A 24259-nucleotide genomic window follows, 5' to 3' on the forward strand; every position below is an offset into this window, starting at 1 on the left:
TCAGTCCGATGAAAGAGATGCGCTTCAGATCCAAAGTTTTCACGTTTGTCATAAATCTGATGTTTAATAATTTGATTCAGTCTGTACGGAGGATCATTAATGCCAGAAAAATGAAGAAAAAATGTTTAAAGTTTTGACTTAATAAGTAAAAAAATAAATATATGTCATTTATTACATTGTTGTCTGGTCTCGTGTTCAAAGAGAACTTTTTTAATGTTTGTTATAACAAATACAAAAAAAGGAAAAGCTTGTTATAATATTTAATACAGTTTGAGAAAATACTCATATATACAGTATATATCACTATAAAACGTATAATTGTATTGATGTGTGTGTGTTCACTGTTATAATCTAATGTCAACAAACGCCTATGTTTATTTACCTGACAATCCGTGCCTGACCGTAAACCCCGCCCCTCCCCGGTGACATACTTCCTGGTGTAGGTTACCTGTGCAGGTGAACAACATCGCGGAAGCAGCAGCACCAGCAGCAGCAGAGGACCGAGTGTTAATTGTGAACGCGGATCATGAAAAAAGCCGAGTTAAATCATTAACCAGGTGAGTGCAGGCAATTACGTCACATTCCTGTGGCCTCGCGCTATCTATTTCAGAGATGTATGTGGCCGGCGTCGGCATGCAGACCTCGGGAGCCACCGCTACGCCAAACTCCGTTCACCTTTTTGTCGATTTAACGATTCCTCCGCTCCATGACGTAAAAATTTAATTGAACACGTCAACATTCGCTAAGAGGCGTCATTAAAGAGATTCCCGGTGTATTCGGCTGTGACACATCGGCCTCATTTAAATTTCAGTCAAAACTGGTGCGGTAATCCGTTTCCGTTTCATATTATACATACAAAGAGCACGCTGCTTCGGGGTATTTATTATAAAAATAATATAATCAATCAATCATAAAGTTTCACGCAGCCTCTGGTTAAATATTAGATGTAAATAGTGTTTTTTTTTTGTGTGTGTTTTGGTTTAGACTTGTTTCCTTGTTTCTCCACTTACAAACCTGTTCGACAGGTGGGTCAGAGGTCAGGACCAGAGTTGACAACGTGATTTAAATAGATTTTTTTTACTGTGGATGGAAGGTGTAAATAGTTAGACAAATAAGAGGAATCTGTCAATGTGGATAATTATCATGTGAAAATGTCAAATTGGGTAAGCTTCAGGTTGAAAACAAGCCGGCACAAATATAGAAATGTAGCATATATGAGTCAAAACATTTTTTATATATATATTTATTTATATATATATATATATATATATATATATATATGTATGTATGTATGTGTGTATATGTATGTATGTATGTGTGTATATGTATACATGTATGTGAACTTGATGTTGATATTACCACGCCAACGTGGCGTTTGTTTATTCCACAGATGCGCGGTGACATGAAAAGACGAGAACGCGCGATGAGCGACAGCATGAAGACGCAGCTGGTGAGCGCCATCCACCTGCAGGAGGTGGAACTGCAGCAGACACCTGCGGACGACAAGCAGCACGTGGTGGACCACAGCGGCGACGACGGTGAGTCTGCGATCCGTCGTAAATAATCGCGACTGCACTCGGTCTCTCACCACAAGATGGCAACAGCACTTGACTGTGTGTGTGTGTGTGTGTGTGTGTGGTGTGTGCATGCATGCATGCTTTGCTGCAGCTAATCCCACGTACACGGTGGAGGACGCCGTGGAAACTATAGGCTTTGGTCGTTTTCATGTCATGCTCTTCATCATCATGGGGAGTTCAAATGTGAGTTCTTTCTCTCTCTCACACACACACACACACACACATGCATTGGCTTCCAGGTTAAACAAAGTCTGATCCCTAACCTTAACCACACCCAGTTAATGCTTAACCACAATTCCTATTAGGATTAGTCCTAAATTCAACCGGTTCCTCAGACAGAAATGAGATTCTGCCTTATCAGGACCAGGTTTTGGTCTCCATGAGGACTACTGGTCCTAAAGAGTTGACAAATGTCGTAGAATAAACATAAAAATGTACGTGTATGTTCAGCAGATATTGAAGTTATATTTAGGAGTAAATATGATATAGTTGTGTAATGTAAACAGTAGTGGGCCGAGGGTCGAGCCTTGTGGAATCCCAGGACTGTGTTCTGTCCAGTTTTTATAACATGTAATACATAATATGTTTTTGTGTGTGTGTGTGTGTGTGTGTGTGTGTGTGTGTAGATCATAGAGGCCATGGAGATCATGCTGTTAGCCGTCGTTTCTCCTGAGATTCGCTGCGAGTGGCGTCTTAAAGACTGGCAGGTTGCCCTCGTCTCCACGGTGAGTCTGTGTCTGTATTGATGTCTTTGCAGGGTCCAAAAAAAACCTCTGAAAACCTGTGTTTGTGGGGTCATCTTGTCTGGGCCCCTCACGTTTACAGGGCTTTTTCAGGGTTAAGACCTGGTTTTAAGGTTAGCTTAAGGGTGTGTCACAGCTGCGTCTCCTGATATCCGGTATTTTCAAATGTGCCTCCTGAGCGGCTCACGTGATGTGGACACTTGTCTCATGTGTCCACTGTAAAAAAAAAAAAGAGACGGCGACATCATGGATGCACACACATCAGCATGTAGACCAGCAGACAAGGGAATCAAACCCTCAACCCTTTGGTCAAAAAAAACAAACATTCTCTACCACTGATCCACCACAGCCCCAACATGATTTTATCTGTTCTGTCTTTCTAAGAAGTTCAGGATGAAACATTAGTTTTATAAGGTTTTTGATGATAACGTGTGTGTGTGCGCTCACGCATGTGTGTCTTCTCTCTCAGATGGTGTTTCTTGGTTTCATGCTCTGTGGCGCTCTCGGAGGATACATTTCTGACAGATACGGACGCTGGAAGGTGAAACGCAGTTGTGTGTCTGTCCGCATGTGTGTGTACATGTACGCGGTGTGTATATTTGTGCATGTATATACAGTGTATGTGTGAGAAAACCTTCTGTGTGTGTGTAACCAGGTGGTGTGCGGCGGCTTCGTGTGGAGCGCTTACTTCTCTTTCCTCACGTCCTTTGCTCCGACGTATGGTTGGTTCATCTTCCTGCGCAGCATGGTGGGATGTGGGGTCGCAGGAGTGTCACAGGGGTCAGAGGTCACACACACACACACACACACACACACACCGAACACCTTTCTTCTAAATGATCAGTTTACTGAAGGTGTTTGTCTCAACTCGTCTGTCTTTATAGCTATTAGTAACTTTATTTATAGTCTCATAAATATTACAACTGTTATATTTGGTGGCGTAGAATAAACATTAAAATTTACATGTATGTTCAGCAAATATTGAAGTTATATTTAGGAGTAATTAAAAGATATAGTTGTGTAATGTAAACAGTAGTGGGCCGAGGGTAGAGCCCTGTGGAATCCCACTTCTGATGGCTGGACTGTGTTCTGTCCAGTTATACCATACTGTGTGTTATGACAGTGACACTATATTATATAACATGTAATATAAACCTTTTCAGATTCGTGTTGAAGACGGAGTTCATCCCGGCCAAATACCGCGCCTATCTTCTTCCTCTGGCCTCGGTGAGTCTGTCTTTACATCGTGGTCCTGGTCTGATGTCGTGATGATGTTTTACGTGCAGCAGATCTCCCAGCATGCTCTCTGTCTCTCTTTGGGTCAGATCTTCTGGATGATCGGCTCCATGCTCATCATCATCCTGGGGATGCTGGTGGTGCCAACTCTGGGCTGGAGGTGGATGATCCGGATCTCTGTGGCTCCGAGCATCATCCTCATCTTCCTCTTCAAGGTCAGACGCCATCACTCATTTTCTATTCGCCACTACCCCGATTTGTGTCCAGTGCGTTCGCTAAAGCCAGGTTTCCATCATGATGTACCGCTTATGAAACCTCATCTGGTCCTAGACTTGGACGCCATTGTTTTAAATGTTTCAGCCCCTTCTTTACGTCGATGTTGTGTGTATCAGTTTATTCCAGAATCGGCTCGTTACAACGTGTCGGCAGGAAACATAGACGAGGCCGTTAAAACTCTGGAGTGGATCGCAAACATGAACCGAGTGTCACTTCCTGCGGGACGACTAGTGGAGAAGGCCGAGGTGCACACACACACACATTAGTGAACCTTCACCCTTTCCTGTTCAACCCTCCTTAATATTTATTTAGTTTTTTACACACATTGTATAATTAAATAATTCTAACTCACTTAAGTTTATAAGACACACACAAGTCAAACAGGTGTGTCCTGTTTGTTCAGGGTTGTGCAGACAGTGGGTCACATGAGCATTTTCACTGGTGTGTATTTTCAATCCAGGACGACATTAAACATGAGGGGCCACTAACAGCTGCAGTGACCTGTGTTAGTCACCAGAGGACGCTGTTGTCACTCACAGAAATCCAGTGTATTCACACTAGTTTGTGAAACTACAGCCACTCTCAGACTGTACTGTGCCTTAAAACATTTCATTCTGTCACGTAAGAAATATGAACTTAAAATGAAGTGAATAAAGTGTCTCCTCTCAAAAGGAATCTCGAGGCAGCTGGAGGATTCTGCTCAATCCATCATTGAGGCGAACGTCTCTGCTGCTCTGGTACTCATGGTGAGGTTGTTTTTGAAACTTTATTTTTACTTCCCGCACTTTGCTTCTGTCCCGGCAACGTCTTCACACCTCTGACCTTTGCGTCCGCCAGGTTCGTGGCGTCCTTCTCGTACTACGGCTCGGTGCTGAGCAGCTCGGAGCTCCTGGAGAAAAACCTGCTGTGTGTGACGGACGCCGACCGCGAGCATCAGGTGAAGCACCAGCACGAGGACGGACTGTGCTACTGCATCCCGTTCGCAATCGCCGACTACCAGACGCTGCTCATCAGCTGCCTCGGAGAGTTCGCGTGTGAGTTTTTCTGCTGTCTTCTGACTCTGACGTGGTTCTGGTCTCGTGGTCTTGCTCAGGACTCTGTCTCACCTTTGTGTCCCCCTCCCCCCCGCAGTGATTCCGTTAAACATCTGCCTGCTGAATGTGTGTGGACGCCGGAAGACTCTGACAGTGCTGCAGCTGCTGGCGGCTATTTTGTTCATGATGATCAGCATCTGCACCACCATGTGAGAACTTTGAGACACTTCTCCGTCCGCTAGTCCAGGTCGCTTTTATGAAAACCCCTGGTCTAGTACTGGTTTATGAGGTCCTGAAGTCCCACTGTGACGTTCTGCTGTCTGAAGACGAGCAAATTTCTTGTTTATTAGGACTTTCAATTTTTACGTTACGTTTTACACTGCCCTACATACCTCGTTGCCTCTTTTGTGTTGGTATGTACATTACACAATACTTCCTCTAGAGGGCAGTGCCGAGTTACAAGCTTCAACAAACATGGTGATCATTGATGAGGAGATGGGGAAAAAGGCTCCGTCCGTCTCCGTCTTTCCGTGACCAGGTTTATGAGGACCTTGTTTTTTTGTCCTTTCTCTCCAGGTTTGGCTTCACTGTGCTGCTCTTCCTCCTCCGGTCTCTGGTGTCCATGAACTTTAATGTGGTTTACATTTACACGGCTGAGGTACGTCCACACTGGTTTTCACTGAACTGGTTTTCACTGATCAGGTGTCAGGTAATGGATGTTCGGTTTGTTTTTTTCCTCCTCAGGTTTATCCAACTGTGGCTCGGTCTCTGGGGATGGGTTTCTGTACGTCGTTCAGTCGCATCGGAGGAATGATCGCACCGTTTATCGCACAGGTGAGTTTGTGACGTTGTTTACATGCACGTCAAAAGTCAGATAATTCGGTCTTCTTATGTCACATACACACGAGAAGACGTGTACTTAGTCGGACTACGACCGTAGCTCGATTTAAACTGTGCATGCAAATATACTGACTGTGATACATTCAGGTGTCAGCCACGTGTAATACCATGTTGCCTTCAGGTGCTGATGTCTCAGTCCGTGATTCTGGCTCTCAGTCCGTTCGCTGTGACCTGCGTCGTCTGCGCTCTGGGAAACTTTCTACTGCCAATAGAAACTAAAGGGCGCGCCCTCCTGGTGAGTATCAGTCAACACTTTGAACAAACTGTATTAGACTAAGTCTAATTTAATTTTCTTTTCTCATTTTTTCCCCCACAGCAAAAATCTTGACAACGTCCCGTAAACGAGACGTCTTTTCTGATTGTTCAGGTCACATGTGCAAACATATTGAATGTAATTCATATTAAGTGTTTATTACTTTTTATTTTTTAGAAATGATTTAATTTATTTATTAATGAGAATAGAGAACACAGCTGTATGTGGTTTACTTTTCATAAATCTTTGTTAAATAGCTCTATATTCTAAACTAGAGGCTACATCTTCTTTCACTGTACCCCCCTGATGCACTACCCCCCCATCCCTGTCCCTTTCCCTCCAAAAAAGAGAGGGAAGGGAGTGCTAATGAGAGCAAAGAACAAGATGTTAGCCATTATAGCTAAAATGTAGCTAAGTGATATTCACTAGTTAGCTAAAATCATAGCTAAAAGCTACCCAGAAGATACTTCGATGGTCTGCTAAAGGTTAGCCAGAACCTAGCTAAAAGTAAGCTAGGAGTTAGCATTTCAGCAGCAGCTTTTTTTACATTTTGTACTGTTACAAACTTTTTGACCACGATGTCCTTCTGTATTAAAACGACTAAACATAAAATTGTGTTATTAGATAATTTACTCTTTTGGGTTTTTAGTTTATTGGACATTTGAGATATTTACGGGTAAAAGAAAAGCTGTTTTGTTGAATTACTGAACGTTTACACGTTTATTTCCATGACAATGTGTAAGGAAAAGACAAAGCTAATGCAATTAAAAAAAATTCAAGTCAAATGTTTGTCATTTGTTTCTTTACCTACAAAAACAACATTTCATTGTTTATTTTTCAATGAAAACACGATTGGCTCTGCTTATCAAAGGACTTCTGTCTCTATTTTCATTGTTATGAGTGTGAGTGTAATGACACTGGTGACCTCACTGTGTCGCCGCACGCGCTGAAGATGATCTCTAACTTCTGATCTGTTAATCTCGTTAGCTCAGACACTCCGCTCCGTCTGTCCTCAGGGGGGCGGAGTGTGTTGTCCACTGACCCCACCCTTGACCTCAGAGACTCTGAGTGTGTGTGTGTGTGTGTGTATGTGATTAACGTGGATTAGCAGCAGCAGCAGTAGATGCGGCCGAGCAGCAGACGGACGTCAGCTTTTTGAGACGTGAGTAAACACACACACACACATATATATATATATACACAAACAGTGAATATTAAAATTTTATCTGTGAGTCTGTTTACATATATATGTATATAAATATATATGTATATCCTCTGGTGGACAGTTGTTTGTGTGTAGTTTTGTGATGGTGTACAAACATGTAACCACGGCAACATGAAGCTACAAATTTATATTACATTTTTATTTTCTTATCAGACTGTTTTTTTATGATCTTGTGTGTGTATGAGAGAGACTGTGTGTGTTGGTCCTTGGTACTGATGGATCGACTCTCTGTGAGCTTCTTTGTTTCCATTCACACTGATGTAAATGAGAACTACAGTGATGTCATCAAACACTTATGAGACTCTCAGTAGGAGATTACTAGTCTTACTCATAGTGTAAACATTGTAAACTTTGCGTACAGCTTAGTGATGACTAAATATTTAGTCCTACCTCATCCTGAGCTGAACAGGGCTCCAGCCAAGACCATGACACTGGTCCATGAACCAAGACTTTGACCATGACTAATGTATACAGGTTTTAATCTGAACAAGAATCTGTTGTCACTGGGATTATCATGTCAACAGGATTCTGATGTGAACAGGGTCTTAATTTGACTTTGGTCTGAAAAGGTTTAAAGTGTAGACAGTGTCTTCAAATGTGAACATGATCCTAGTGTGGTTTGTCAAACACAGAAGATCTGACTTTTTTCTACTTCCTGTCCGGTCAGTCTCTCTCCACCTGGAGGCGAGCTGGAGTCCACTTGTGACATCATCAAGAGGTGACGCCCTTCCCATGGTGACCTGCTTCCACCAGGGTCACCATGGGAGACCAGTCTTACCCAGAGTGCCGTGCTCAGGAGCTGTTCGATGAGTTTGTGTCGGCGTCAACCTGCAGGGTGGCGCTGCGCTCCTTCAGTCAGCTGTGTGAACACCTCCAGCTAGACAAGAGCGCCACCGAGAGACCACTGTACCGAGCAATCAAAGAACGCCTCAACTACTGGAGGGCCAATGCTCTGTGGGCCAAACTGGAGCGACGGGCGGCGCAGCAGGAGTATGATAGGGGGCGGGTCTGCAGCAACACCACTGTATGTGTTACCTTCTCTGATTGGTCACCCGTGTTCTACCTTCTTTCCTTGTCCCTTAATTATTCCGTGTCTATTTTCAATGTCTCCAGTGCGTGATCATCGGGGCGGGGCCATGCGGCCTGCGGACAGCAGTGGAGCTGAGCTTCATGGGAGCTCGGGTGGTGCTGGTGGAGAAACGAGACTCGTTCTCCCGGAACAATGTGCTCCACCTGTGGCCCTTTACCATCCATGACCTGCGCGGCATTGGTGCCAAAAAGTTGTACGGGAAGTTCTGTGCTGGCTCCATCGACCATATCAGTAAGCACATTTACATCTACACATCTGCTCACAGACGAGGGATGATCTCATTAGCACCCCCTGCCTCCTGTGTGCAGGTATCCGTCAGCTGCAGCTCATCTTGCTGAAGGTCGCCTTACTTGTTGGTGTGGAAGTTCACGTGAACGTGGAGTTCAAACACCTGGAGGAGCCGCCACAAGACCAGAGCAGACGTTAGCCTGTTCACCTGTTATTGTTTTTTTTTATTGTTTACTTGTCCTTTACATGTTTGTTTACCTGTTGTTTACTTGTCCAGGTGTGGGCTGGAGGATGCAGGTGTGTCCAGAGTCTCATCCTGTCAATCAGCTGGAGTTTGACGTCATCATTGGCGCAGACGGACGCAGGAACACACTGCCAGGTACCAGAATGTCTTCAGCTGAGGGGACTCTGAGACGTCCAGAGTCATTCACATTGGACGATGATGATGATGATAATGATGATAATGATGTTGTCTTGTTTGTGAACAGGTTTCAGACGTAAAGAGTTCCGGGGGAAACTCGCCATTGCCATCACAGCAAACTTTAAGAACAGAAACTCCACCGCTGAGGCCAAAGTAGAGGAGCTCAGTGGTGTGGCGTTCATCTTCAACCAGAGGTTCTTCCAGGAGCTGCGACAGGAAACAGGTTGGTTTAGGTTTACTATTGCCATGTTCTATTCAGTATGGTAAGGGTTTGGAATGGTAAAGTCTGGCCTGACCCAGGGCTTTACCTTGATTTTCGACTGAGAGCAGTACCTTTACTTGGTAGGCGGGGTGTAGGGTGCGTCCAATGGCGGCATCAGCGAGATACGTTGCGTTCCAACGACAACAAATGATGTCATCAGACCTGACACAACAGACAACAATGGAGGATGTCCAGCAGCTCTTTTTTTCCTGATCGGTTTGTGGCTGTTGGTCTCAAATAGACACAAGCTTTGTTTGAGAATAGGCAGTTGAAGAGAAAGACATGCGAAAAAAAACGGGAAAGTCTGACGCCCAATCACTGACGGTCATGAACCTACCATATCATTTTACTCTGGTACCCCAAAGGGAAGGGTGCTGAGAAATGGCACTGGTTATTTTGGTACCATTCCTCATGGAAACGCCAAAAAAAACGTACCGTACTGACCCATTCCACCCAGTGGAAACACAGCTTATGATCATATGTGTGTGAATTCATCAGGTATCGACCTGGAGAACATTGTCTACTACAAAGACGACACTCATTACTTCGTAATGACGGCAAAGAAACAGAGTCTGTTGGAGAAAGGCGTCATTTTACAGGTACGACACGTGTGAAGGAATAAAAACAAGATGGCTGTCTGGTGACAGGTTTGCTTTGCTAACAGGAAGTGTTTTCTTCAGGACTTTGCAGACACTCAGCAGCTCCTCTCTCAAGGAAACGTGGACCATGATGCCCTGCAGGTGTACGCCCGCGAGGCCGCTGACTTCTCCACCAATCACCAGCTGCCGTCTCTGGACTTTGCCATGAACCACTACGGTCAGCCCGACGTCGCTATGTTCGACTTTACCTGCATGTACGCTTCAGAGAATGCCGCCATGGTCCGCCAACGCCATGGACACCAGCTGCTCGTGACGCTGGTGGGGGACAGCCTACTGGAGGTGAGACAGATGTGACTTCCTTCCCTGTCTCATTGTCAGTCTGTCTTTCCGACCTTTCTCTGTTTTACTGTCCCTGTCTTTCCACAGCCCTTTTGGCCCATGGGGACAGGTGTAGCTCGTGGTTTTCTTGCTGCTTTGGATTCGTCCTGGATGATCAGGAGTTGGTCTCGGGGTGGAGCTCCTCTGGATGTCCTGGCAGAGAGGTAAGTGGACACACCTGGACATTCGGAAGCACCTGTCCTACTAGTATCTCGTGGAGACAACCAGTCCTCGTTCTCTGTCTTTCAGAGAGAGTCTTTATCGTCTCCTTCATCAGACGACTCCGGAGAACATGCAGAAGAACTTCAGTTTGTTTTCTGTGGATCCAACAACACGATACGTGAATGTCCACCGGCTGATGATCTCACCTGCACAGGTAAGTCACACCTGCTCAGGTGTGTCATGTCATGTGACGTCGTACTGCTGTTACCTTTTTGACTCCTGTTTACAGGTGAGACACCTGGTGGACACTGGGGAGGAGGTGGGGCTTAAAGCACACTGTGGTGACATCATCCGGCTACCTTCACCTGGACTTTTCAGAGAAGGTGTCAAGTTTAACTCCTCCCATTAAAGTTGAGCTCCTCCCACTAGTACAGCTTTAATTTAGTTGTGTTCCTCGTACAGAGTCGTCGTCTCGGACCAATCAGCTGCTGACCTGGTGCCAGGAGCAGACACGTGGTTACCGTGGCGTTGCCGTGACCGACCTGACGACTTCCTGGAAGAGTGGCCTTGCTCTGTGTGCTCTGATTCACCGCTACAGACCAGACCTCATGTAAGCTGATTGTGGATTTGATTCCTTGGAGAGGAAGGACATACTCGCCTGAGCTTCTTTGTTTGTCCCGTGTTTCTCCTCAGAGACTTCAAATCTCTCGCCGAGTCTTCAGCCGAAGAGATCACCTGCCTCACCTTCGACATCGCCGAGCGAGAGTTCGGGATCCCTCCTCTGATGACGGTGGACGAGATGTCACGAGTCGGAGAACCCGACTCCCTCTCGATGGTCATGTACCTGAGTCAGTTCTACCAGTTGCTCAAAGATGCACCGCCCCCTGCTGGTGAGATGCCGCACCTGCCTGAAAAACCCGTTTAACTTCCTCAATTAAGAATTTAGGCCCATAAGAAATGTTTGTCTTGCTTCAGGTGGTCGGAGTCACAGTGCTGATTTCAGGTCAGGTGACCTCAGGTCAGCCGTCATCACTCCAGCCTTCGTCCTCAGCAGACTGGGACACAGTCCGTCCAGGAGGAAGAACCCGAAGGTTTGTTTTTGTTTATAAGTATGTTACGTTTCTATATTCAGGGGCTCATGTTGGGACTTTGCAGGAGCTGAGAGACTCTGCCGTGAAGAAGAGGAGGACCAGCGGCGCTGCTCAAGAGCAGAGGGAGGTCGGTGTTTGGTTTCCAAAGAAAAGTTAAACATCAAAACTGTATAAAGAATGTATAAAGACATGTTGTCTCTTCTCCAGTCACATGACTGGAACGGGGGCGTTGAAAACCAGGTGTGTGACGAGGTGTTGGTGGGCGGGTCCAAAGTTCGTCTGTTAGCCAATCAGCTGCAAGCAAGACTGGACAAGAGCTCGTCGTCCTCAGCTTCCACAGGTTCACGTCACCGGGTGAGTTCTGATCAGTGACCGTGATTGTAGCGGTGGAAAGACCCCGTGTTGATCTTTGATGCTGACTCAACAGATTCATGTGTCATCAGCCTCGATGTTTGTGTCACTTCTCATCTGACCAACAGGGGGCAGAGTCGCCTGCTGTCAGTCCCTCTGAGTCTGCTGATGCTGCTGATGCTGCTCAGCCGTTGCTGTGGAAACCGGTAAATGCAACACAGCTAAAGCACACCCTCCACACACACACAGACACACACACACACACACAGACGTGTGTTCTGACCCCTCACCACTGTGTCCTCCTCCTGTCTTCAGAGGAAACGGACTCTTCTGCAGGAGCAGATGAGTTTTCGCTTCAGGGAGAAGATCAGGTGTCAGAGTGGCGCCCTTAGCAGGGACGAGCAGGTACGCCACTGCAGTGCATTCTGGGTGGGTGTGTGTGTTACAGGGCTCTTTCCTCGGGCTATTTTTAATTTCTGTATCAGCAGCCTTTGTTTTCAGGGAACACTGGTTCGTGTCACAAGTCCCAGCCTGCAGCGCTGACTGCTGACTCTGCACTTTAGCTTCTGTTCACGGTCTGCACGGGTCACAAGTTTATCCAGTTTATTACAAATCATTTAGAATTGCCTCGTGCCCTGTCGCCACAGTAGATCGTCTGCCTCCATTTTGTCTTCTGTCCTCATGTCCTCCTGGACAACATCCATTAACCTTCTCTGTGGTCCACCTTTGTCCAGTATAATCACTGTCCCTCCTCTGCATGTGACCAAACCATCTCAACCTTGACTCTCCTACTTCCTCTCCAAACCATTCAATATGAGCTGTCCCTGGAATATGCTCATTTCTGATCCTGTCCGTCCTGGTCACTCTTCAGCTCCGCCAGCTCCAGCTCCAGCGCCTCCTGTCCTGTTCTCACCACTGTCTCCTCTTTAACTTTAGCTTCTGTCCTTTGGATTTGACACAAATTTTGTCAGTATCTAAGACTCAATAATCTTCCGGACAGAAAGTGGTGCTATTTATGCCACATTAGTACTGGTTTCTAAGGGGGTTTCAGTTTACTCCCCAGCTATCATGGCGAACAAACTAAACAGATTAGGCTTACTTTGCTTAATTTAGCATCTTTAAATGATAAATCGTCCATTTTCTACCACTTCTCCACGAGAGGGTCACTGGGGGAACGGGAACCAATCCCAGCTGACGTAGGGCGAAAGGCAGGGTCAGAACCTGGACAGGCCAACCAGTCCATCACTGGGACAACATATAGTCCTTCATCCTCACAGTCACACCTGCAGTTGTAGCTTAATCCCCAATCTGCATGTCTTTGGACTGTGGGGGGAAGCTGAAGTCAGTCAGTCATCATCTACCGCTTTATCCTCCACCAGAGGGTCGCGGGGGGTGCTGTGCCAATCTCAGCTACATCGGACGATAGGCGGGGTACACCCTGGACAGTTCGCCAGTCCATCGCAGGGCCACACACAACTAGAGACAAACAACCATTCACTCTCACACTCACTCCTACGGTCAATTTAGAGTGTCCAATTTACCTAATCCCCACATTGCATGTTTTTGGACTGTGGGAGGAAGCTGAAGTACCCAGAGTAAACCCCAGCGAAACCTGGGTCAGAATCGCTCTGTGATTGTTGCCTCAGAGTTGCTCTGAGGCAACAATGCTAGCCACTACACCGCTATGTGACCCTAAGAAATTGTACAAAAAGGTAGTTGCAACTCAACAAATCAGAAGACGTGTGTGATGAAAAACAAGCTCCTACTTTGCACTTGATTTATACCGTCAGTAAATATGTTCTTAAGGAGTTCTCCAATAGAACATGGTGTAAATTTTGTTAATTATGTTCCCATTTAGGGGAAAATAGATGAGGAAGTACGGGACGGATGAGTGTGACGACACCAGTGTGATTGACAGCTGGTATCGTCCAACAAGAACTTGGGTTGCCGATGACATCCGAGACAGTTACAAAACCTGACGAGACATCCCTGAGGATTCAAAACGGGAGCTTGTTTCCCGATGTTTATTTTTGTATATTTGATGCTTCTGTTGTTGCTAAAGGAGCTGCAAGCTAACACTCTTTATGGATAAACGTATAGCATCACTTTTTTTTACATTATATAAAGACAGAATCTTCTCACGCCCTGAAATAACAGTTAAGTGAACCAACAACGGAATATTTGACAAAACAGGACCTGGCAAAGAATCTATTTGAGGCACCACTGCCCCCTACTGGAATGGAGAGGAATAGAACGTGTGATCAAGTACACGTGTGGAATGTTGGACCCAACGTTAACCACGAGTATCTGGATTGGATTTGCAGCGGTCAGCGGACGGATGTGGACAGACTTTATGTCTCTATGCACTGTAAAAAAAACCAGGCTGATTAAAAAAGATCAAACGTGCAGACAGATATGACTCAGGGTAACTTCAACATGACCAAGAGAACACTGCATTCTCACATCTAAGATCAGTTTAGTTTTCTTTTTGGCTCCTCTGTCTGAGTCGCGGGTTTCCCCCCACCCTTCAGATCCTCCCCTAAATTTTGGAGGAGGATCTGAAGGGTGGGGGAAACCCACGGTTTTGGACTGGGCCTGAGGACTCACATGGACTCTCTGTGGATCCACAGAGTCTGAGCCTGAGGGGCAGACTAAAACAGCACGGGTCGGATATTATTTTTATCATTATTATTATTATTATTATTATTTTTAAATATGTCTATGTATAAGACAAAAAGAAAAGTTGGATCTGGATCTGGAGTTGGACGACTTCTTGTCAGAACAGTGTCAATTGTCACCATGAAATCTCTGGTGTCTTCTCGTCTCTGTGTCCACAGCAGTGTCCAGTAGAGGGCAGTGACACCTGTGTCTTCTGTAAGGACAGAGTGTACGTGATGGAGCGCCTCAGCGCCGAGGGACTGTTCTTCCACCGCAGCTGTTTCCAGTGTGACGTCTGCAGTGACACACTGAGACCAACGGGGTACGCCTTCGACCAACAACACGGTCAGTGCCGCACCTGAACGCATCAGTGTCAGTGGAGTCAAAGTTATTTTCTTTGTTCCGTGCCCACAAGTGACACCTGGTCCTGTTCGCGTAACTGTTAGCAAAGATGGCGGACACTGTTTAAATTCTGGGAATGAGGTCCCGTCCACCTAAAGGATGGGTCTAAAAAGTGCGGAATTAGCGTTGCAGTTTCGGACCAAGGCTCAGACCAAGTGACCAAGTGTCACTGGTGGGCAGGTAGCAAAAAAAAAGAATGAAGATATTTCTGGACTCAGGGGAAACTGAGGTTGGGAAGCACAATTTTTCAGAAATACTACCCCTATTCTAGTAATCCAAAGCTAAATGCAAATCGGTTAAGTATTCCTTTAATTTAGCAGAATTAGCTCAAACTTGCGAGATGTCAGTGAAGTGGTTGGCTAGCTTGTGACTACTGACCCAACTGCTGAATCAAGCTTGCTATTGATTGTCGGACTGAAGAGTAAACACAGTGCAACGTCAAACAAAATCACCTGAAGTTGGCAGCTTTGTCGTCATTAGCGGTCCAAACTGTTCTCAAGTGACGTTAGAATTAACGGAAACCAACATATCATGTTCATTGATACTTTTGTTCTGACTGATGAAGAACTGGGACCAATTTAGTCCGGGTTCTCAATACCTACCAGAGCTGTAGCGATAGGGTAGGCAAACTAGGCAGTTGGCTGGGGCCCGGAGTTAATGCGGGGGGGGGGCCCCCAATGGACAACTGATACACTACATTAAACCAGGAAACAACCTGGTTTAATGTACCTAGGGTGGTCCCCAACTAACCCTATGTATACTATCTCCACAAGGCCAATTTAGTCAGTTAGTTAAGGGAGGGGCCCAATGGACAACTGATACAATGCAACATTAAACCAGGTTGTTTGTAAACTATACAGGGAACAACACAACGTCAAAGAGTTCATACACATATGTGTGATGTGTATATATCTGACGGTTCAAAGAGGAACCCCCGATGTCCCACTTTGCCTAGAAACGGCTCTGAACATGTGATCAGGTTGAAACTGTTTTTAGTCGTAAAGTTGCTGATATTTTCGTCTTGTTCATGAGACGTGTTGAAAATGGAAGTTGTTATTGTGAAGGTTGTAAATGCAGCCGCTTCATGGAACAAATAGATGCCAATGATGCGTACAGTCGTCTCTTTATCTCTGATTTATCAGCTGATGGTTGTGCGTGTGTGTGTGTTTGTGTGTGTGCGTGCCATTGCCTGTGGTCATTTGTAATGTACAGATATTTACAATTCAGCTCTTTGTCACACTGTTAAATAACGTGACACATTTACACACACACACACATCCACACATATTGTACATAATTATACGCGAAGACACTCAGCCATAATGTCCCCTCTCACCCTTTACACTGACCATTACCTTAACCCTTAACTTAAGCCTAACACAAACCCAAAGTACACACGGACACACTATCTTCAAGAGTGACAACAAAGCCTTAACCTGTTATTACCTAATCCTAACCTTAACCTAACCATAATCCAAATCTTGGCCCTAACCATAACCAGTTCTTCAGCAATGAGGTTCTGCCTCATTAGGACCAAGTTTTGGTCTCCACGAGGACTACTGCTCCTGACGAGGACAGCTTTTATGCCAGAGAAGCACAAATGCACACAGGGTTTTTATTGTGTGTCTGAGCTTCAGGACAAACGTTTCTCTGCGTCCAATCAACAGTGCAGATGTCACATGACTAGAGTGAGGCGGTATTGATTTGAACTTGATATAAAATCCTCTGGCGTTTCGTTCACTGAAGAAACTCTGGAAGTCAGCGAGACACATGTCTATCTCAAGCCTGTCCTTGTCTCTGTCTCAGGGACATTTTACTGTCTCCACTGCTACGAGCGTCGTCTGAGCACCACCTCAGTGAGGAGGAGGAGGACGACCGCGTCGGACAGAGCGACTTCACACCGAACGTCCACGGTAAGAAAACAAAACATTAAACATGTAGGAAAAGATTACCTGCTTGAAGTTTTACACTGTAAACAATTACAGCGTGAAAGACTTGACATCCTTGTGATGAATTGATCAGTTACAATAAATACAATTAATTTCTTAGAAGAATAATCTTCTGAGTTTTAGACCAAACATTCACAAAAAATGACAATTATCTGTTCACACCTGTTTTCTCATACCTGTACTCACATCTGTTCTCACACCTATTCACACATGCCTGTACTTAAACCTGTTCTCACACCAGTTCACACCAATGCTCTCATATCTGTACTTTTCTCACACCTGCATTCATATACCTGTTCACACCTCTCTTCACATCAGTTTTTACACCTGTTCTCACATACTTTTTCGTATCTGTTCACAAACCTGTTTACACCTGTTCCCACATTAACGGTTCTCACATCTGTTCTCACCTGTATTCCCATCTCTCTGTATTTCCGCAGGTGTCTCTAGGTTCCGCCCCCCACTCTGTGTCCACTGACTCTGTGATGTCAGTAGAGCGCCGTCGCTCGTCAGGTTAGCCCTCCTCACCTGTCGCCCTGTCGTTCTTCTCATGTGTTCACACTGAGCGTGGTGGTTAAACTGGAATCACTGTGGGCTTTAGTGTGTGTGTGTCTCTGTGTGTGTCTGTGTGTGTGTGCGGCTGCGTGTGTGTGTGTGCAGTGGTGTCTGTGATGGCGGCGACACCTGAGCGCATCGAGCTGGAGAACTGCAGGCGGAGCTCGACACGGCTGGAGGCGGAGCTGCTGGAGGAGCTGGAGGAGGTGTCTGAGGAGATGCTGAACCAGTTCAACCTGAGTCTGGACCAGAAGCACGAGTCCAGGTCCAGATCTAGATCCAGGTCAGTAACTGGTTATGGTAAATCGTTAATAAGAAAGAATTATAATATTTTACCTGTGACCAAACAACGCCCTAAAACTCTGATGGAAGCCCTTTCGTGATGTTGCAAACTAGCTAATTTAGCTAACTGACACTAAATATACAGCAAACTTCATGGTTGACAGGGTGTAATACTTGCTTAAAACCTGTGTTGGTGACCAGGTTCTGACATCTAATTGCTAGTTTAATCAATACAAGACAGACTTTACTGTGCTAGCATGTAAGAAGTGTCGCTAAATGCCCATTAATCAACTTTAACAAAACAGAACTCTTTCCCAACACCAAGTAACTAAATACGCAAGTCATAAAAACACCCACATTGTGTTAGCTCAATATGAAAACCCACAGTTCATAGTTTCATCCCTACTGCATGGATTATTTATCTAGCAAGTTAAGGGGCGGGGCTTAGCCAGACTTTCTACAGTTGTTTGACGAATAATGATATAGCTTACCTTTTGAGGTTTTGCTGTTGAGACTTTTATATTTAAATAATATTAAGCCAAAATTAAGTGCTAAGAAAAAAATTCTGTTTTTAGTTCTGAGTCTGAGATCGAGGACGAAAAGGAGGGGGAGAGAGGAAGAGGAGGTCGCCACCATGTAACGTCAGAGGAGGCCAAAGCTTCATGGAGGGAAACTTTGAAGCTTCACCTGAACAAGCGAGACAACCAGGAGGAGGAGGAGGAGGAGGAAGAAGAAGAGAAGGAGGAGGAGGAAGACGATGAGGAGGAAGAAGGAGGCAGTGAGCTGGAGACCAGTGATGGTGAGTCTATCAATCCTCCACTTGTTTCCAGTGGTATGTGTCTCCCCCTGCTGGTAAAAAGCAAGTATAACCCCTGGTCTTTGTGTTATAATGTGTTGTGTACTGTGTGTGTGTCCCTGCTGGTAGAGGGCGAGTATAGTCCCTGGCAAATGGAGCGTCACTCAGGCCTGTGGCTCCTGTCAGAGGCGGAGTCAGGTAGACACACCGTTGTCATGTGATCAGATTAAAAGTGTAGTTCCATGTGTTTACATTTGCATTTCTTTAGAGTTACATGTACTTTTTATTTTATCATCATTTGACTCTTTGTTTTTTCTCTTCCTCGTTCCCCCTTCACCGACTCCTCCCCCCTCAGAGGATGGGTTACTTCCTCTTGTCTCCCGCAGTGTCTCCTTGGTGGCAGGAAGTGATATCACAGGCTCTGACACACTTGCGGCGCCTGACTTCGTCTCCAGTGTACGACCTGGCATTACTTCCTCCACACCTTCATCCTTGACCCCGCCCCCTAGCACCACCACACCTTCCACCGCTTCATACACTACACCTGACTCCGCCCACCACGAAGGCAGCGACACAGCTCCGTCCACACATACCACATCTGCCGTTATCATGGAAACAGTTGCCCAGAGACACACCCCTCAACAACCTGCTGCAGATTCCATCAGCTCTGAACTGCATTTAAAGAGGCCCCTCCACCCACATGACAAAGGGGCGGGGCCAGATGAGGTGGAGTCAGATGGTGTGAGGAGACATCCCTTCCCTCCTCTGCAGGGTGGAGGCAGGGCGCTCCTCCTCCACCTGAAAGGGCTCAAGGAGGCTCCGCCAACTGGACAGGGGAAGGTTCAAGGGGGTGGAGCCAAAGCTCTGTGGCGATCTGTGTTCTCCATAAACAAGGAGAAGAAGAAAAGAGGAGGATCTCTGAAGAAGAATTCAGCCAATCAGAGGAGAGCTATAGGTGATAATGTCACAAACACACATACAAGCTCTTATGTGTCTGTGATGATGTCATAATACTACTTCCTGTCTGCAGCCTTAACAGAAGAGTCCGATCTGGATTCATCAACGTTGCTGCAGAGGTGTTCACTGACCCCGAGGAAAAATGTAAGAACCCAAGACACAATGATGATGTCACAGTGAAGCAGACAGCCAATCAGAGTATGAGATCAAAATGACCTAAACACACCTTTGTAACAGTTTAAATCACCTGAGTGATGTTTGCAGCTGCGACTGGAACTGTTCGACCTCACGTCTGAGATCCAGAACGTCACAATACAAGAAGAAGAAGAGGAGACAAAGGTACAGGATATTTTATCCAGAATTCCTAGCTGCAGAGTGAACTGCCAGACTAAGGTGATGCTGCACTCACACGTACGTGTTGAACTGCAACCTGACTGTTGCCATGTCTGGCACTTTCGGCAGTTAGCATACTGACTCGCGTAGTCAGTAATGGCTAACTTTGTAGCACAAGGTCGAGCGCACCCAATATTGATGGACAGCCATTATTGGGTGCCCAGCTAAACTGCCGGGAAAAGAGAGAATGGAACTCTGTTTGGACCTTAAACACAAACATGTGTTAATTAGACCAGCACCACCTCATTAGAGAGTAGCAGCTCTGGCAGAGAGCCCCAGACTTCCCTTTTCCCTGGCGAAATAACTCTCCTCGCTTAAGTAAATCGAGATATAATCTCAATGCCAGGATCACCTCCCTTCAGGGGTGATCTGGTGGCATCCTTACCAGATGCTCGAACCACCTAAACTAGCTCCGTTCCACACAAAGGAGCAGCGGCTTTATTCTGAGTCTCTCCCAGATGACTGAGCTTCTCACCCAATCTCTAAGACCCCAGCCACCCTTCTGAGAAAACCCATTTCAGATGCTTGTACCTGCAATCTTGTTTGGTCCTGAGTCCCCATCCATGACTCTGATGGTCAGTCATCGTGTCCAACAGAGTTGGTGGTGGTTGTTGTTCAACCAAAGGGGTTGTTAATAGGATTTGATTGGCCATTGAAGTTTGCTCTGCTTTTTGGAAAGTTGAACATTTCCTCTGCTGTGCACAGTGCAAGCAACTGATCCACAATGCAGTTCAGCTACATTTAATGTGAGTGTTTCAGATGAAGCCCCCAAGGTGTACGTGAGTGCAGCATCAAACCTTTAGTCTTGGTCCTGGACCTGTTTTTTTGGTCAATTTCACTGTTTTTCTTTATGTTTCTTCTTCTTGCTTGTCATCTCAGCCTGCATACGTTCCTCATGCTCTGGCTTTTAAACGATCATATGCTATCAAGGTACCGCCATGATACTTCTCTGCCTCTGAGGTCTCAGATGTCACCTTGTGGCTCCAGTCTCATGTCCTTTTGTTTGTGTTGTTGCAGGGACGCCCTGTAAAGGACAGAGTCCCCATCCAAGACTCTGATGGTCAGTCATCGTGTTCGACAGAGTTGGTGGGGGTGATTGTTCAGCCGAAGGAGCCGTCTAGTCTGAGTGTTAAGGAGGTCATGTTCCAACGGGGACAAGAGGACGAAAACGAAGACCTGGACGCCAAAATCACCCGACGAGTCCAGAGAGTCGCTCGACAACAGGCCAAACAAGAGCAGCTGAGGAGACTGCACAAGGCTCAGGTGAGTTCACCAGAGGTACCAAGGACCTGCTCCTCAAATCTGAACTGTGAGGCTGGGATGGAGACCAGCAAAGGGCAGTAGAGGTGACCCGTCTGTCATTTCAGATCATCCAGAGACGACTGCAGCAGGTGGAGGAAAAACAGAAACAGTTGGAGGAGAAAGGAGTGATGATGGAGAAGGCTCTGAGAGGAGAAACTGGTACAAACACACACATTTTATATCAACATACTATCCAGTATATATTATTTATACACTGATGTGTGTGCGTGTTTGTAGACTACTGGGCAGATGACAGTCCACAGGTTGACCTTCATCTCAGAGGTGTGTTCATCTTCTTATTCTCTACAAGAAACACACTGTGTTTATCTCCTCTCTTGTCTCTTTAGATATTGGTATACTTTTTCTTTGGGACTTGTAAACCATCTCTTGACTCTTAAGGACTTGGTAAAACTGACTCTTGGTTCTTTACATCTTGGTAAACTGTCTCTTGTCTCTTCAGTGCTTGACAAAACGGTCTCATGTCTGTTTAGGACCTTTAAACCATCTCTGGTCTGTTGTACCTTTAGGTCTTGGTAAAGTGGATGACCCAGGTCTGATGCAGCAGTGGTTTGAGTTGGTTCAGCAGAAGAATTCTTTGGTTCAATATGAATGTGAGCTGATGATATTGTGAGTCTATTGCCTTCGAGCTCTTGTCCATCAGAACACTTTATGATCAGGATCTGACCTGTTATGATCCAGATCAGGGTGTATACTCACACCTGTCTTCTGGGTTTCAGTGCCCGAGAGCTGGAGCTGGAGGACCGACAGAGTCGCCTGCAGCAGGAGCTCAGAGAGAGGATGGCTGTTGATGGTAACACTTGTTAACTTCCTGTCAGCTGACCCTCACTTCCTGTCAGCTGACACTAGCTGTGTCCCAATTCAAGCAACAAACATTTTGTGTTAAAAAAGCATGAAGATATTTGTGTTCACACTTAACAATAAGTTGAGATAGACTAGGTCCAGATCTGTTGCTATACAAGATGATATGGAAATCCTCCGTAGACCAGACCGTCTCAATTTGGTTCACAAATTTGAATTCATGTCTTCTTTTATGCTAAAAGAAATGTTCTTGTCTCTTTCTATCCTCTGGTTTTCTGGTCCTGGCATCCTGTCCACCATCCTGTACCACAGATCACCTGAAGGAGGATTGGCAGCTGCTGGAGGAGCGTCTGATCCTGGAGGAGATGTTGGATGTTGTGGAGCAGAGAGACTCTCTGGTGTCCTTGCTGGAGGAGCATAGACTACAGGAGGGACAGGGAAACCTGAACCTGGAAGAGGTCACAATGACCTAAAGACTGGGGCTTACCTGAACCTGGAACTGGTCTATATCACTTTGCAGGTACTGAACCTGATCCAGTGGTCTGCATATCAGAAGAACCACAGTGTCCACAAGAGTTTACTTCAGAGGCCCAAAGCAGGTTTAAGACAGGTCATACCTGGCAGATTAAGACATACACATTCATAGACTGTGGACATTAAATAAGTCCCTAACTCTTTGGACATAGTCCTGGTCCCAGTGGACAAAAACCTTGACCCTGATCCTTTGGACATAGTCCTTGTCTTTGATCCTTTAGACACAGTCTAAAGTCTGTGTCCCTATTGACACAATTCCATGTCCCTTTGGACATAATCAAATGATTGATAACTTCATAGTCTATGATCCACAATCCCTCGACATATTCACAATCTCTTTAGACATAGTCCCTGACGCTAATCCTTGGAACACATGCCATGACAGAAAAACTGGACCCAAGTCCTGATCCAGTTATGTCAATCATTTGAACACATTTGGTGTTGCTGTAGTTTAGTAACAACCACCAGGAGACGCCAGTCACTTACTGTCAGTCACTCACCTTATGTTCAAATGTTTTTATGTTTTTATTATTGATAAACTGGTTGCTAACTGCTAATAGCTGATGTTTACAAAGAGCTGCTAACGATTGAAGTCAAAGTAACTTAAATTCAAGTAACCGAGAAAAAGAGGTTCAGGTTTAAGTTTTTACCACATTTAAAACTAGGTTTAAAACAAAACTAAGATTAAACTCAATTTTACATGTCAGATTACGGGTAACCATCTGTGCTCAGTATTAAATGTGTCTTGAAATGGTTTCGTTTTTTAAAAATATTTTTGTGTTTGTTGATCACCTGTCTGCCTTAATAAGTGATTATTGATTGTGTTGTAATAAACCTGATGATGTTCTGGTTCAACAGAAACCGCTGTGTCATTTTCCTGCTTGTTTGTTTTTTGTAATCAGTGTTTTTATTGTTCGTTTCAGGCAGTTTCTTTAGTTATGATACCTTTGCCATCGCCGTGAGAACCATGTATGAATCTGCAGGTTCAGGTTGCACCATCTTCATATTCTTCTTCTTCTTGTGTCACTGGGCTGTAACACTTCCTGTTACATCTTCATGTGGAAAGAGAAACAGGTGCAAGAAAACAAATCAGGAACAACTACAAGACGATGCAATTTTCCACCAGTTTCTCTTCTTTTCTCTGATCTTCAAAGTAAGTTCATAGTAAATATAAATTCAAGTTGAAATTCAAGTTTGAAACTATTAATAAAGTGAAGTCCAGGTTTGAAAATGAGACACATTTTGGATGCATTACTATACTTTGACTTCTTTTGGACGACATTCTAAAGTATGACTTTTTTGACACATTTTAGTCATAAAAGTCATACTTTAGTATGTCGTCAAAAATTTGACAAAAAAGTCATACTTTAGTATGTCGTCCGAATTTTGATAAAAAAGTCATACTTAAGTATGTTGTCAAAATTTTGACAAAAAAGTCATACTTAAGTATGTATGTCATACTCCAGTCAAAAAAAAGTCATACTTTAGTATGTCGTCAAAAATGAAACAAAAAAGTCATACTTTAGTATGTCTTTAGTATGTCGTCCGAATTTTGATAAAAAAGTCATACTTTAATATGTCGTCCAAAATTTGAAAAAAAAGTCATACTTTAGTATGTCGTCCAAAATCACTCAAAAAAATCATAGGTTAGTATGTCGTCCAAAATTTGACAAAAAAGTCATACTTTAATATGTCGTCCAAAATTTTGACAAAAAGTCATACTTTAGAATGACGTCCGAAATGTGACAAAAAAATCATACTTTAGTATGTCGTCCAAAATCACTCA

At 45.0% G+C, this 24259-nt stretch overlaps 2 protein-coding genes across 3 annotated transcripts; both read left to right on the top strand.

The window, feature by feature from the left end:
- The first annotated feature begins 449 nt into the window (after window positions 1-449).
- Window positions 450-6804, top strand: svopl (SVOP-like). Its single transcript, XM_044020507.1, has 16 exons — window positions 450-557; window positions 1391-1538; window positions 1669-1760; window positions 2204-2302; window positions 2790-2861; window positions 2976-3100; window positions 3484-3547; window positions 3646-3771; window positions 3949-4077; window positions 4505-4578; window positions 4670-4866; window positions 4964-5075; window positions 5443-5524; window positions 5611-5700; window positions 5888-6001; window positions 6083-6804. Exons 2-16 carry the CDS (start codon window positions 1391-1393, stop codon window positions 6092-6094), a joined length of 1536 nt encoding a protein of 511 aa, XP_043876442.1. The 5' UTR covers window positions 450-557; the 3' UTR covers window positions 6095-6804.
- A 313-nt stretch (window positions 6805-7117) lies between these two features.
- On the top strand, window positions 7118-23334 carry mical3b (microtubule associated monooxygenase, calponin and LIM domain containing 3b). Of its 2 annotated transcripts, XM_044022259.1 has the most exons (34): window positions 7118-7181; window positions 7912-8268; window positions 8358-8565; window positions 8643-8756; window positions 8840-8941; window positions 9051-9206; window positions 9744-9844; window positions 9926-10183; window positions 10271-10386; window positions 10472-10598; window positions 10674-10767; window positions 10847-10994; window positions 11078-11274; window positions 11360-11475; window positions 11540-11602; window positions 11683-11829; window positions 11955-12032; window positions 12142-12231; window positions 14664-14829; window positions 16693-16799; window positions 17276-17348; window positions 17496-17673; window positions 18248-18471; window positions 18598-18666; window positions 18824-19423; window positions 19499-19569; window positions 19690-19764; window positions 20698-20748; window positions 20836-21081; window positions 21186-21279; window positions 21358-21402; window positions 21648-21747; window positions 21858-21931; window positions 22252-23334. In XM_044022259.1, exons 2-34 carry the CDS (start codon window positions 8005-8007, stop codon window positions 22410-22412), a joined length of 4713 nt encoding a protein of 1570 aa, XP_043878194.1. In that variant the 5' UTR covers window positions 7118-7181; window positions 7912-8004; the 3' UTR covers window positions 22413-23334. The 2 variants fall into 2 exon arrangements, with proteins under 2 accessions (XP_043878194.1, XP_043878195.1); XM_044022260.1 differs by lacking the exons at window positions 18248-18471; window positions 18598-18666; window positions 18824-19423; ... (7 more) ...; window positions 21858-21931; window positions 22252-23334 and having other exon boundaries at window positions 17437-17576.
- Window positions 23335-24259: the final 925 nt, after the last annotated feature.

This window comes from Solea senegalensis, linkage group LG3, assembly GCF_019176455.1.
Source record: "Solea senegalensis isolate Sse05_10M linkage group LG3, IFAPA_SoseM_1, whole genome shotgun sequence".
In the NCBI taxonomy this organism is placed as follows: Eukaryota; Metazoa; Chordata; class Actinopteri; order Pleuronectiformes; family Soleidae; genus Solea; species Solea senegalensis.

Bases quoted from the DNA above. Each gene is read 5' to 3' on its own strand.
- svopl (XM_044020507.1), top strand. From the start codon at position 1,391: ATGCGCGGTGACATGAAAAGACGAGAACGCGCGATGAGCGACAGCATG. The intron at 2,862-2,975 runs GTGAAACGCAGT...GTGTGTAACCAG, and splicing joins ACAGATACGGACGCTGGAAG to GTGGTGTGCGGCGGCTTCGT. The intron at 5,525-5,610 runs GTACGTCCACAC...TTTCCTCCTCAG, and splicing joins TTTACATTTACACGGCTGAG to GTTTATCCAACTGTGGCTCG.
- mical3b (XM_044022259.1), top strand. From the start codon at position 8,005: ATGGGAGACCAGTCTTACCCAGAGTGCCGTGCTCAGGAGCTGTTCGAT. The intron at 10,599-10,673 runs GTAAGTCACACC...TCCTGTTTACAG, and splicing joins TGATGATCTCACCTGCACAG to GTGAGACACCTGGTGGACAC. The intron at 21,932-22,251 runs GTAACACTTGTT...CCTGTACCACAG, and splicing joins AGAGAGGATGGCTGTTGATG to ATCACCTGAAGGAGGATTGG.